The 14,114-nt window shown below is 37.9% G+C and overlaps 1 protein-coding gene across 1 annotated transcript; it reads left to right on the top strand.

The window, feature by feature from the left end:
- The first annotated feature begins 549 nt into the window (after positions 1-549).
- On the top strand, positions 550-14,018 carry LOC106139598 (SWI/SNF-related matrix-associated actin-dependent regulator of chromatin subfamily A containing DEAD/H box 1 homolog). The gene is made up of 16 exons (XM_060947358.1): positions 550-809; positions 2,103-2,371; positions 2,568-2,872; positions 3,064-3,232; positions 3,850-4,034; positions 4,422-4,615; positions 5,268-5,403; positions 5,849-5,984; positions 6,653-6,790; positions 7,349-7,594; positions 8,500-8,601; positions 8,893-9,018; positions 9,313-9,524; positions 9,758-9,913; positions 10,703-10,833; positions 11,338-14,018. The coding sequence occupies exons 1-16, from the start codon at positions 692-694 to the stop codon at positions 11,412-11,414; spliced, it is 2,700 nt and encodes an 899-aa protein (XP_060803341.1). The 5' UTR covers positions 550-691; the 3' UTR covers positions 11,415-14,018.
- The last annotated feature ends 96 nt before the right edge of the window (positions 14,019-14,114 follow it).

The following is a 14,114-nucleotide window of genomic DNA, read 5'->3' as shown; positions in this document are numbered from 1 at the left end:
TATGAAATCGAAGCAATCGTTTTCACGTGATGAAGCCACAAACACACACACAGATATTTTTATTTTTAAATTAATAAACACCATTTCGTGCGCAGCGAAGTTAGACCTCGTGAATATACTTTTCAAAAAATTATGTAGGTATCTTAAAACTAATTAACCAATTTTATTGCCGTACGTAACTTTTTAAATTCTATTGGCAGTACATAACCTAAATTCCATCAAAATCCTCGTAGCGGTTTAAGAGTTATCGCGTTAACAATGTTTTCCATCAAAACATATGTCATCAAAAAAATATTTAAAAAAGACATCACATTACCTTCGTCTTTGTTCAAAATGACGTAGGATTATGAACATTTATTATCGAAGAACATCACTAAATCGTAATTTTACGTTTACTTAATTGGTCGGTTTATTTCTGTTAACTATTCTATTGTTTGTAAATGCTTCCTGCAACATTTCTATTGGCCTTCAATTTCTTGTGTCAAAATAAGCTCAAATCTGATTGGGTGTAACCGGCTTTTCCTACTTTTTCTTTCAGTCTCGCGGAGAAAAATGGCTGTGCTGTTGATTTCGTAGGTTGCTCCTTTAAATGGTTAATTTTCTCGTGAAACTTTTGAAATATTGGTCTTAAAAACTTTTATAACAGATTATTGTTTCTACCGTTAATTGACTTATCATATTTTGTGTCAAGATGTCGGACGGTAATAGTCCCAGTGTTATAAGTTACTTGAGACAGTACAGATTTCAAAGGAAACCAACCGCCGATGGTTCTAGCGGTGTGGTTGTCACGAACAACCCTTCGGGTTCCCGTGAGTATACTTATTATTTCTTTATATGTAAGTTTCTTATATCGATTAATGACACGTGTCGATGACATACAATACGAATACAACCACGAGGATATGCCCATGATCAGTGACCCCCAATGTTCAAGGTTCCCTTTTTGTGGTATTTTCTGCACTCGTTTTCTAAATACAGTCCTATATTTTCCACAGACAATGTATTCTGTTGTAAATGGTTGTAATGTCTTCAAGTTGTAATATGTTTTTTCGCAATCTCATGGTTATTCTCACGTATTCCTGAGTAAGCGAAATTTATACTTAACCATAAAGTTACGCGATTTGGGGGAAATGGATATAATACTTAGCTCCTTTTCATTATCTTGTTGAAGGAATTTTATGTGTGAAACAGCTAATTTCAACAGTTTTCATAATTTTTACATCATTTTGGCTAAAACACACAGCTGTCACAAAGTTGAATGTTTGTGTACTTATCCCTAAGTTTTTGTTAAGATATAAGGCATAATTTTATGCCAGTATCGTCCAAGATTCTGTCTCTCTGTAGTTTCTGCTAATTATTTTTAAAAAGAGATTTATTTTCAAATCAGGATACAAGGTATTGCAGACATAATATAAGTTAATTACTTATTACTTTTTCCAAAGCATAAGTGTAGAAAAAACGGCAGAATAAACTACATTGCAGCATTTTACTTGATGTCAATTTACAAATATAGATTATGAATGAATGTCCATTGTCTTAACCACAAACAGGGAAATCTGTTATTCTCATTCAAAGCTGTTGTTGCTATGATTAACTTATATTGTTTTCTCAGTTTATTCTGCAATGAGCTCTTATTTATTAATTTATCTATGTAAGTACACAAAATTATATACAGGAGCATTTATTACAGTAATTCTACTACAAAGGTGCTACTTATTTCAAAAGAAATCTTTTCCAGTAGACCCATGAGAGGAAAGATGAATTAGAGCGGTATGGGTCTAAAATTCTTTAATTAGCTGTTTTGGCTATAAGCAGATTTGTTGGTGATAGTCTGAGTATAGGATACTACTCCCAGCAGAGTACAGTGACTGTTTTGGGTAGTTAGTCTTTTATTTATTAAAAAACTATATTGAGCCTTAAAGGTACAATAAGTGGACATAATGCTAATAACATTCTCTAACAGTCAACCTTTATAAAGTAGCAAACAGATCAATTATCCGGTGTCATTTTAAGAGTAAGAAAAAAAATATGTACACAAATGTTTTATTCATAGACTGTATATCTATGAAAAAAGAAGATTTGATAAGAAGTTATTTTTTCAGAAACCATAAGGATGCCAGCTCCATCACCAGTGAACCGATCTGGCCCGCAAGTAATTAACCGCAATGGCCCTATTGTGTACAAACGGATCCGGCTACAGGACTCTGATTCTGATGATGCGCCCACACCACCGAAGAAGCCAGCTATTCAGATTCAGAGGCCAGTGACTCAGGCCCAGGGTACTGCTCAGCAGCAACCTGAGATAACTACTGCAGTACGAGAGAGGAGGTTCAAGAACATGCTGGAAATGTTCCCGGATTTGCCACCTTTGGTAATTATATTATATGAGTAAAAGAACAATGTTGTTTTCATCAAATGCAACAGCACCTCATCAAAAAATGTCTCAAAAGTCTGACATCTCAAATACCTTAAATAAGTTTCATTAACCCATGAAATGGAGCGCCTCTCGTTGACTAATCTGACTCATTATTCTATTCAGGTTACATCAGATCTAATTTGTTTTTCAGTTCGTGAAAACTGTACTACACAAGCACGGTTGGAGCGAAGAACGCGCCAGGGATGAGCTCCTCAAACATGATCCGGAGAGCAATGACAAAACCACTTATAAAGCCTACTCCGGTCCCCGTCCTGGCTTCTCGGGGCAAAGCAATGGCATGCCCATCAGGGTGATCAGCGGCCCTTCAGCTGGTAGACCTATTGTGGTGAAGAGGTCATTGAATGCTAGTGGAGGCAGGGCGAGGAGAGGTAGTAGTGGAAGTGAAGACGATGATTATGGAGTCAAGAAAGGGAAGGATGATAGGGTTTATGACAGGTAAGGATCAGTATTGTGTTATAAATCATGGTGTGCGCGAGCCGTTATGATCGCGTGAAAAACTATTGCCGTCTGCTTTTTATTATGACACATTTTGGTTGAAGGCTGTGTTATATGACTGTGGGCTCTGTCTACCCCGCAAGGTGTGATTATATGGATGTATGTTGTGTAAAGAGATTTGTTTTTTCCAGTGACGATTCGGACAACGAAATAACTGACGACCTAATAGGTGACAAGCGGAAAGTGTTCGAGTTTCTTAACACTAGCAACATGAACGAACTGTCTCTGCTCAGCGGATGTTCGCAGAAGAAGGCCGAGGCCATCATGTCTTTGAGGCCGTTCAAGGGTTGGCTTGATATGGTAAGAATAATTCTAGTTACTATCAGTATGTGTATATCTTTCATTAGTGAGTAAAAATTGTGGAGGTAAAGTGAGATGGGTCTTAATGTAAACTTGTCACTTAGTCAATCCAAAATCATGATCATCAAAAAAAGATCACTTTCGGCTCGTTTCCAAAGAGGTAGGAAGATATTACTAGCATTAACTACAGGAGGAAGTACTTAAAATTGCTGGGTTATAAATAATCCCACTGAGATCAAATATACCAATTACTTTTTTTCCTGAGTTACAAAAAAAGTATTTCATCGTGCCAGCATTCGAAAAAAAGTCGTGAGAAACAGGAGGATCTTCCTGGTGCAAACATATTTTCAAAGCATACATTGTCGATATCCCCACCCTTCGCACCTTGTGATTCGCCAAATATTTTATCAGGAGAACCACTTTGATTTGGAAGTAAGTTCCCTTCCACGCATCTCTCTTCCCCGATAGAAAAAACTTGGGGATTTTCAGGGCGAGAGTGAATAAGCACTATTTCAGCCTGCGTGCACCACTTTAGGCCTCATCTCGCTTATTACCAGGCAGATTGAGGTCAAGCGCACTCAAATCTAATATCTAAAAAAAAACCTCTTAATCTTCAGGTAGAAAAATTCAACAGCAACAAATCACTAAGCACGGAGCTATTGAACTCTACCCAAGAGTTGTTGTCGACGAGGAACAACATCCAGCGTCTGATGAAGAAGTGCGTGGGCTTGGCTCAGCAGCTGGAGGCTGCTGTGGCGGCCGGCGCGGGGAGATTGAAACAGCCGGCCATATTGGATTCGAGGTGAGGAATGTGTGAACGTTAACTACATCTTTCCACAGTAGCTGTTTATTTTCTATACATACATATAGTCACGTCTATATCCCCTGCGGGGTAGACAGAGCCAATAGTCTTGAAAAGACTAAATAATCACGTCTATATCCCCTGCGGGGTAGACAGAGCCAATAGTCTTGAAAAGACTAAATAAAGAATACCAAGTTTATAAGCCTATTCCTTAGTCGACTTTTACAACATCCATGGGAACAAATGGAGTGGCCCTATTCTTTGGCACAGAGGGGAGACATTGTGTCCTATCAAGTTTGTGAATAAGCCCTCCTGATGAGGCATATCTTATCAAAGTTGTGTATCATCTCATCCAACTTGTTATAACCTGTGATTTATCATTTCCAGTTTAACTCTAGCCCCGTACCAGCTGGTCGGGCTCAATTGGCTCGCGGTGCTCCACAAGCAAGGGGTCTCGGGCATTCTGGCAGACGAGATGGGGCTCGGGAAGACTGTGCAAGTGATCGCTTTCCTTGCCCATCTGAAGGAGACCCAGCAGGCTAGAGGCACACATCTTATTGTGGTACCGGCTTCTACATTAGGTGAGTAAAGTATAAACGTTTAACACTTTGTTAGCTACGGAAGAGTATCAGTGGTATCAGTAGAGATTAGGAGAAACAGGTTCATTCAAACCCACCATTCATTACACCAATGACTCTTTTCAGAGTTACGTACATTTGTTTAAGAACTAACAGATGATCTTACAGTTAGGGCAAATTTCTTGAGAAAACCTGCACATTTAGACAACTAGATGTGTAACCATGATCCGATATGAATTAGGTTCCCCCTGCAGAGGTTGCGGAGGTCAGATGGGAGTTGATTCGTGTAAAATGCTGACTTGGTCAAAAGGCGCACCCTGGGCTCCTCTCCAGAATGATATCATGCGGTGTTTTTGCAAATAAACAATCATGATTCCCGGCACCAATACAAAAAAGAATAGGACCACTCCATCTCTTTCCCATGGATGTCGTAAAAGGCGACTAAGGGATAGGCTTACAATCTTGAGATTTTTTTTTTTAGGCGATGGGCTAGCAACCTGTAACTATTTAGATCTCAATTCTATCATTAGGCCAAATAGCTGAATCCGAGGCCGATCAGTCTTCGAGACTGTTGGCTCTGTCTGCCCCACAAGGGATATAGACGTGACCATATGTGTATATGGTCACGTCTATATATGATTTTAATTATTTTTAGACAATTGGAGCGGCGAATTGTCTCGTTGGTGCCCCTCACTGCGCGTGAGCAAGTACTACGGCCACCCCGAAGAGCGCAGACAGTTAAGGATCGAGTACTCTAAGAATCTTAGCAACTATGACGTAGTTCTGACCACGTGAGTTTTATTTTATTATATTTCTTTCTCGATCAAGTCTTACCGTGCCGTCTTAAGTGCCGTGTGGTTCCCGGCACCAATAAAAAAAGAATAGGACCACTCCACCTCTTTCCCATGGATGTCGTAAAAGGCGACTAAGGGATAGGCTTATAAATAAATTCTTTTAATCAATGGGCTAGCAACCTGTCACTATTTGAATCACAATTCTATAATTTAGCCAAATAGCTGAATGTGGCATATTAGTCTTTTCAAGTCTGTTGGCTCTGTCTACCCCGCAAGGGATATAGTCTACGTTAATTTTGCTTTACCAGCGGTGCGTGGTGGGGTTTCGCTTTTTCTTATGACGTGTAACGGAACGGCGATAGTTTATCGCGCGATAATAACGGCGTCGCACGTTTTTATGGCTTTGTTCTTACTATGATAGTACATATGTATTTATTTTCAGATACACGATGGTTAGCAGTTGTCCAGAGGAGCGCAAGATGTTCCGTATAACGCCGATGCACTACGTCATTTATGACGAAGCTCATATGCTCAAGAACATGTCCACGCAGAGATACGACAATTTGCTTAAAATTAAGGTGAGATTTAATCTATACTAATATTATAAAGCTGAAGAGTTTGTTTGTTTGTTTGAACGCGCTAACCTCAAAAACTACTGGTCTGAATTGAAAAATTATTTTTGCGTCGAATAGACCCTTTATGGAGGAAGGCTTTAGGCTATATAACATTACGCTGCAACTATAAGGAGCAAAGAGATAATGGAAAATGTGAAGAAAACGGGGAAAATTATTCATCCTTGAGGGCTTCAATGATGCCCATTATAACTATTCCACGCGGACGAAGTCGCGGGTACTTTTAGTTTATAATAGACGGATTGTATTAGTGGCAAAGTAGTGACGTACATGCCTGATGACGTACATACATTGGTGCCGTGTGGTTCCTGACACCAATACAAAAAAGAATAGGACCACTCCATCTCTTTTCCATGGATGTCGCAAAAGGCGACTAAGTGATAGACTTATAAACATGGGATTCATTTTTAGGCGATGGGCTAGCAACCTGTCACTATTTGAATCTCAATTTTATCTTAAAGCCAAATAGCTGAACGTGGCCTGTCAGTCTTTGCAAGACTGTTGGCTCTGTCTACCCCGCAAGGGATATAGGCTTGATTATATGTTTCTATGTCGTGACGTACATGTGTAAAGGTTACAAATATTTTATTTATATATATATTTTCTAATTCCAGTCCAAACATCGCCTCCTACTTACCGGCACGCCTCTGCAGAACAATCTTCTAGAACTTATGTCCCTTCTCTGCTTCGTGATGCCACACATGTTCTCCGGAAAGACGGACGATCTGAAGAGCTTGTTCCAGAAGAATGCTGTAAGTTAAACAAGTAGTTAAACCAGGAGAGAAAAAGACCTATGTCTTGTCTTATCTATTATCTCTTTCTATCTCTTTGGTTATCTGAAATGATAGAAAAGGAGAGAAACAAATGCCTTGTCAAAATTCGTGAATGACACGTGTCTAAAAAAACGTGATTTGCATTGCACACGTTTGAAATCTACCGCGACGCGACCGAGTACAGTACACGTCATATTCTCATTCTGATTGGCTCATGGTGTGTGACATAAGCGAAGTCGCCACAAGGTATCTACATACATACATACATATGGTCACGTCTATATTTACTGCGGGGTAGACAGAGCCAACAGTCTTGAAAAGACTGATAGGCCACGCTCAGCTGTTTGGCTTAATGATAGAATTCAGATTCAAATAGTGTTAGGTTGCTAGCCCATCGCCTTAAAGTTAATCCCAATTATATAGTCGCCTTTTACGACATCCATGAGTAACAGATGGAGTGGTCGTATTCTTTTGTCTTTTAGTGCCAGGAACCAACCACACGGCAAACTTATCTTTTAATTATAATTTTATTTACAGAAATCAAAGACAACGAACCAAAAAAAAGCCGACGACAAAGCGGAAGACGAGGAGCCGGCGTTCGAGAAGACTCAGATCACTCAGGCCAAGAGAATTATGAAGCCGTTCGTCCTGAGAAGACTGAAGAGGGATGTCTTACAAGACCTGCCCAAGAAGACCAACCAAACGGTCCCGTGTCCGATGTCCGATAGACAACAGCAGTTGTATAAGGCGCTGATTGCTGGCTTCCAGGCCAAGGATGGATTGGTAAGTGTTTTCGAATGATGTTTGGTAACATATGACGTCATTAAGTGATAAGTTATATCCAATTTTGAAAATTAAACTATGCTATGTAAAAGCCAATTTTTTTAAAGACAAAATACACAGATTGAGTGGGCCTCGAACTAAGTTCGTGACTTGTGTTACGAGATTATTAACTCAATTATACTACGTTTTTATAATATATACTAATATTATAAAGCTGAATAGTTTGTTTGTTTGAATGCGTCAGGAACTATGGTTCGAATTGAATTTTTTTTGTGTTTAATAGACCATTTATCGAGGAAGGCTTTAGGCTATTTATCATCACGCTGCAACTATTTGGAGCGAAGAAATAATGGAAAATGTGAAATAAAAATAGGGGAATATTATTCTTCCTTGAGGGCTTTAATGATGCCCAAAATAACTATTCCACGCGGACGAAGTCGCGGGCGCAGCTAATAAATTCATATATAGATGAGCATCCACGACCCAGGCCAGTCAAAAAGAGTTATTTTTCCCTTGACCTGCCATCGAACCCGAGACCTTTTGGTCCAGAATCCGACAATGGCACCGAACAGAATAACAAACAGAATTTTAAACAAAATGTGATGAAGGAGTCTGCCGTGTGGTTCCCGGCATCAATACAAAAAAGAATAGGACCACTCCATCTCTTTCCCATGGATGTCGTAAAAGGCGACTAAGGGAATAGACTTACAAACTTGGGATTCTGTTTTTAGGCGATGCGCTAGCAACCTGTCACTTTTTGAATCTCAATCCTATCATTAAGCCAAATAGCTGAACGTGGCCATTCAGTCTTTTCAAGACTGTTGGCTCTGTCTACTCCGCAAGGGATATAGATGTGACCATATGTATGTATGAAGGAGTTTCATGATGGCCTTTTTTTTTTCCAGGTCCACGCAACGACAGAGCAGAGTGGCATGTCCATGATGATGGATATGCGCAAGCTGGCCAACCACCCGGCTTTGCTCCGGTACTACTACCAAGAGGAACAGGTATGTTACAAATTAATTATAACGCTACTGACTGACGGACAAAACTGCTGGAGTTAAGTTAAAACGAGTATTCTATTTATGATGATTAAAGTATGTTTTTTAAATTCATACTTTTTATTTTTTATCTTATCGCTACTATATCGTAATTAAATAAGTGTCCTTCTGTCATTAAAGCTATATTTTAAGAAGTTTTTGTATAATTTAGGACGTCTGTACTTGTATGTTCTTTAAAGATAAAAGGACAGTATATTTTGACAATCAAATTGTACTAACAGCAAAATATGTTGTCAGGTCAGAAAAATGGCGACACGTTTAGCCAGAGATCAGACTTACAAAGAGAAGAATGAACAATACGTTTATGAAGACCTCATGTGCCTCTCAGACTTCCAAATACACCAGCTCACGCTTAACCATAATGTAAGTTATTTTTTCCTTCACTTGTAATCTGTGTGCTTTGTGGATCAATCCTCTCTTTCCCTTTGAATATCATTACAAGCGACTGAAAGAATAAGTATTTTCAGCTTCATGTTCCAAGCTGGACCTAAAAGCCTAGGGTCTAAAATTACAGCTTGTCACTACAGAATACGGCCTTTCGGTTTTATTAAGTCTTTTAACTGTGTCTACCCTGCAAAGCATATAGACGTGATAATTATGTATGTTTTAACAAGGAGAGCGTAACTATACAACGACGATTTATATTCCTATTTCCAGTGCATCAGCACCTTCGGTCTACCAGAAAACTTCATCTTAGACTCGGGCAAATTCAAGAAGCTTGACGAGATGCTGCCAAGATTGAAAGCGGACGGGCACCGAGTGCTCGTGTTCAGCCAGTTCACCATGATGCTGGACATCTTGGAGCCCTACCTCGCGCTCAGGAAATACCGTTACTTGAGACTAGATGGCAGCACCGCTGTCAATGACCGGTCAGTACACTTTTAACTTCATTGCAACTACACATCATGTATCTTTCACATCACTACATCTTCCACTTGCAATGTTGAACGTGAATACTTCATTTGCTTCATCAACCATTCGTTTAGGGTACTCGTGACCTCACGTGACGTGAGATCAAGGAACCTTCGCTTACCAATAGAAAAAAGTTTGGACAGTTGCAAAAGATTATTATAATCTTACATATTTGTCCTTTTATTTTCAGACAAGAGCTAATAGACCAGTATAACACGGAAGACATCTTCGTGTTCCTGCTGTCGACGCGCGCGGGCGGGCTCGGCATCAACCTGACTGCCGCGGACACCGTCATCATCCACGACATAGACTTCAACCCTTACAACGACAAGCAGGCGGAAGATAGGTATAAAATATAAATGAATATTGAATATATATATATATATACGGGACAAGTTACACAGATTGAGTTAGCCTCGAAGTAAGTTCGAGACATGTGTTACGAGATACTCAACGATACTATGTTTTATAATAAATACTTATATAGATAAACATTCACAATATTAATTTTCTACGTGATAATTTCGAAGATTGTTTGTAAAATCTGAATCTCGCGGAAAGGGATATTCCGCGAGAATTTCAGGAATTAAATAAATAACATGCCTTTATTTTCTTTTGGACGTTTCGAATCAAATTCAAATTCAAAAATTTTATTCATTACTATAGGATACTTCATATCGCTTAATAATTGTCTTTTGGTTTCACAACATTGGTTGACGTCAAATAAATTACTTAAAACTAAGTTTACTGCCGCTTCCAAGGCGTCAGTGCAGAAGCCGAGCGGGTGAAAACCAGCGGGCTACTGCTCCGTCTACACGGCAGAATGTTCTTCGACCGCAAAGTCATAAACAGGCAAACTAACGTCACAATACACGTTAAAAAAGCCCATATTATGTGTCGTGGCCGTATTACGGTATTATTTATAAATAGTATAATGCAACGCGAAAGTATAAAATCAGTTAAGTCCTACCTTCATTCACCCCTAGCCCATTTACTAAACATACATACTAAATAAAAAAAAATTTAAGCAAAAAGTGGATTGGACCGTCTGCACGCATTCCTTACTCTATGAAACCACACAAAGCTATTAACGCCCTCTGTTGGCAAAAACTAAATCTCAAATGTCTATTTACAGGTGTCACCGAATGGGTCAAACACGACCGGTCACAATTTACAGACTTCTCAGTTCAGGGACCATTGAGGAGGGCATTTATCAAGTCGCCCAGGAGAAACTCAACTTGGAGAAACACGTCACTGGAGAGGATGGTATGTAGATTAAAAGTTTTTATCTTTCATGCCGTGTTCCTATTTTAAAGTGCTAATTGAAGAAAAAACATAGTGCGTGCCAGCTGCTTCTCTTCCCGTGAAGATTGGAAAAGGCTAATAAAACCTGTGCCGTGTGGTGCACAAAAAGAAAAAGAATAGGATTATTCCATCTCTTTTCCATGGATGTCGTAAAAGGCGACTAATGTGTGAACGTGGCCTATCAGACTTTTCAAGGCCTTTCTTTTTCTGTCTACCCCACCACCTAATAAAGGATAAAAACTATATTTTGCACTTCATTATTATAAGTAACTTATGTATTTTATTATATTATGCTTATTGAATAAAAATTTATTATATAATATTAAGTACATAAATAAAGTTATCTTTTACTTCCAACCTAACCACTCCCTTTGACAAGTCTCCAATATGATCAAATATTCCATTTATACTCGCCTTTTTCTTATCAGATCTCTCAATATATGATTTTAATCTTCTTATTTACAGAGAACGAATCCACCGAACAGAAGAACGTGGTGCGTCTGCTGTCAGCCGCCCTGGGCCTCACTTCGCCCAACAAATGATTGTCGGCCGCCGACGACCCAATCGTCATCGACTAGTGACGGCTCCGCCTCACACACGTGACTAGTGCTGTGTATAATGTGTTAAACATGTGTGAAACATCTGAAGTGTAGTGCAATGTGCGGCTGATTTCGGTCGAGTTCACTCGAGGACTCCATAAAATGGATATACAAATGAGTGAAGGCTGTGAACCAAAGCCATGTTATGTTCTAGTGCTGTGCATTTGAGCGTCTATAATTGGAGACTTGTTTGATTTTAATGTGGCTTGCCTTCACTTAGCATCTAAACTTGAAGCTTCATCAATCAAGCATCAGGTAAAATAATTATCACTCAAGGGTTCATAGAGACCTGAAAACGGAACTTCGAATCACCAAAATTTGAATTTAAGAACTCAAGTCTTGTACATCATTGGTACTGCGAATAGTATAAGAAATTAAACACTGAAGACAAGACATGATGAAAAGCCATGAGATTATTTTTCAGACTTGATTTGTTGTGTAGTAATATACTTACTGGCAGCGTCGCCATGTGGAGACCAAGGTGATGTGATATAAATGAGATATTCGTAGACTTATCACCATGTAATCTACAATTCCTATAGTCCTCAAAATATAACTTTGAACTCTGTGACAGCAGGATCTTACTATAAGTGTGAGAAAACAGTCCATAAAATGGTTGCATTTTTAAGAAGAGTAATGATAACTTGACATCTCATACATGACATGACAGTCATACTACTAAATATTCTAAAACTTGGAAATATCGCACTTCTTTAAATTATTAACGTACTTGACAAAATGAAGTTTTCCGAGTAGTACTATTAAATAAGAGTAGTAATTTACGAAAACCGGTTCAGAATTTATTTTTTTATCTCACTGATATTGTTTTTTCTTGCAAGTGTTACTTAAAATATTTTCCCTGCACAGAGGCTAATGTAATGTACGTATATTCTAGATTACAAATGTAAAAAATATATAACAGAAGGACTGAGTAAATTATGAAAATGTAGATAGAAATAAAGTTGATCGCGAAATATATGCTTTTCTTCCCGTCACTTTAGTATTGCCACTTTTAGAAGTCGCCTCGGCAATATTCAACGGCGCAAAATAGCACAACCTACCTCCGAATTAAACCGACTTTAAACAATAAAATAAAGACCTTATAACAAGCACAATGTGACTTAAAATCCAAGAAATAAAATGTTTCCTGCTATCTCGATCAAAATAGTAGTTCAATGCGTAACGTTCAACTCGCGGATTCAAACGGTACGCTCTGATTGGCTCAACCGCTCAAATATTTTCGCGCCGTACAAAAATTTTACTACTGCGCAGGTATATCGGTGTAACTTTTAAAAGTGGTAATACTGGACTTGTATTGGCCACTTGCTTGCGCCCTATTTCATTGATGATGTTTTTGTAACTGATTTTAAACTTTCGCGTGTTTGTATTGCACGTAAGTCACTTCCCCCGAGCCCAGGGCCCTAATAACATATATGAATTAACTTACTATGAGTGACTATGAATAATGATTTCTGCGTTTGACTGTACATACATTCATAAACCCGGAGTGCGAGTTTGTGGCGAATGACAAGATGTTTTCCCTGACTTCCCCTCCGGGAAAAGGGTCTGATGTATGTTTTAACATGATTAATAGCAAATTCGGAAGATGTAAATATGTTTAGTTTAACCTAAAGTAATGGGTTACTTTAATTTCAAATTCTTGTGAATAATGTTGTTTGATGTAGATCGCTAAATAAATAAGATTTGTAAATGTATACGTGAAAATCAAAATGTACTTGAATATAACTAATATAATAGTGAATAACATACTATTTTGTATTAAATTATTGTATACTGCAAGAAGAATGTAATGTAATTATTTAAAAGCTTTGAAGCTTTCATTCATGAATCATCAAATACATTTTGGAATTTTCGTTTAAGTAGTGATTAATTTTTAGTATTTTTTAAGTAAATTTAAAAAAAAATACTTGCAGAATTATTTGAAACTTAAGATTCAACCGTCTTAGATAGTAGAGAATAATCATTTATATAAGGTGCATTCAAATTAAGTGCAATATCCCGATCTTACATTGAACCAAGGTGCTATATTTTACAGCCATTTGCTCTACATACCTCATCTAAATTAGCTCCCATAGCGTGCGGCTAAAGTGACAAATAAAAATAAATAATATTTTATTCACAAGATGGAATATTAAGAAAATATAAAAAAATAATAATGAGAAATACGGATTTAAGTTTGTAACTGTTTTTCTCAAATGAAGTATGTACTACATGCAATGTAAATTATAATATCCATAGTACTTTATACCCATGAGAATTATATTAACATAATTTATATGCACCTAATGTACTTGCCTTTCTCATGCTCCACTGTCTCATGTCGAAAACCGCATGTAAATCTGTCACCCATTTATTAGAACAGAGTAAAATGCGGCGGACTTTGAGTCGTAAAAAAGTTGCTCTGTCGATAAAGTTGCACCGCCAAAGTTACAAAATTAGATTAATTAAACTTATGTTCCGTTTGTTAGTTAATTTATTTTATATGTATACTAGTTAATTTTATAGAATAGACACATTCCGAACACATGTATTGTTTTATTCATGTTTATTTAGAAGGAATTGGGGATAACTTTTATTGCCCGTATAATTCTTAGGTAATTTAAACAAGATATAATTGTCATG

Source organism: Amyelois transitella, chromosome 13 (assembly GCF_032362555.1).
Source record: "Amyelois transitella isolate CPQ chromosome 13, ilAmyTran1.1, whole genome shotgun sequence".
Taxonomy (NCBI): domain Eukaryota; kingdom Metazoa; phylum Arthropoda; class Insecta; order Lepidoptera; family Pyralidae; genus Amyelois; species Amyelois transitella.
This window is presented reverse-complemented; position numbering and strand designations above follow the sequence as displayed.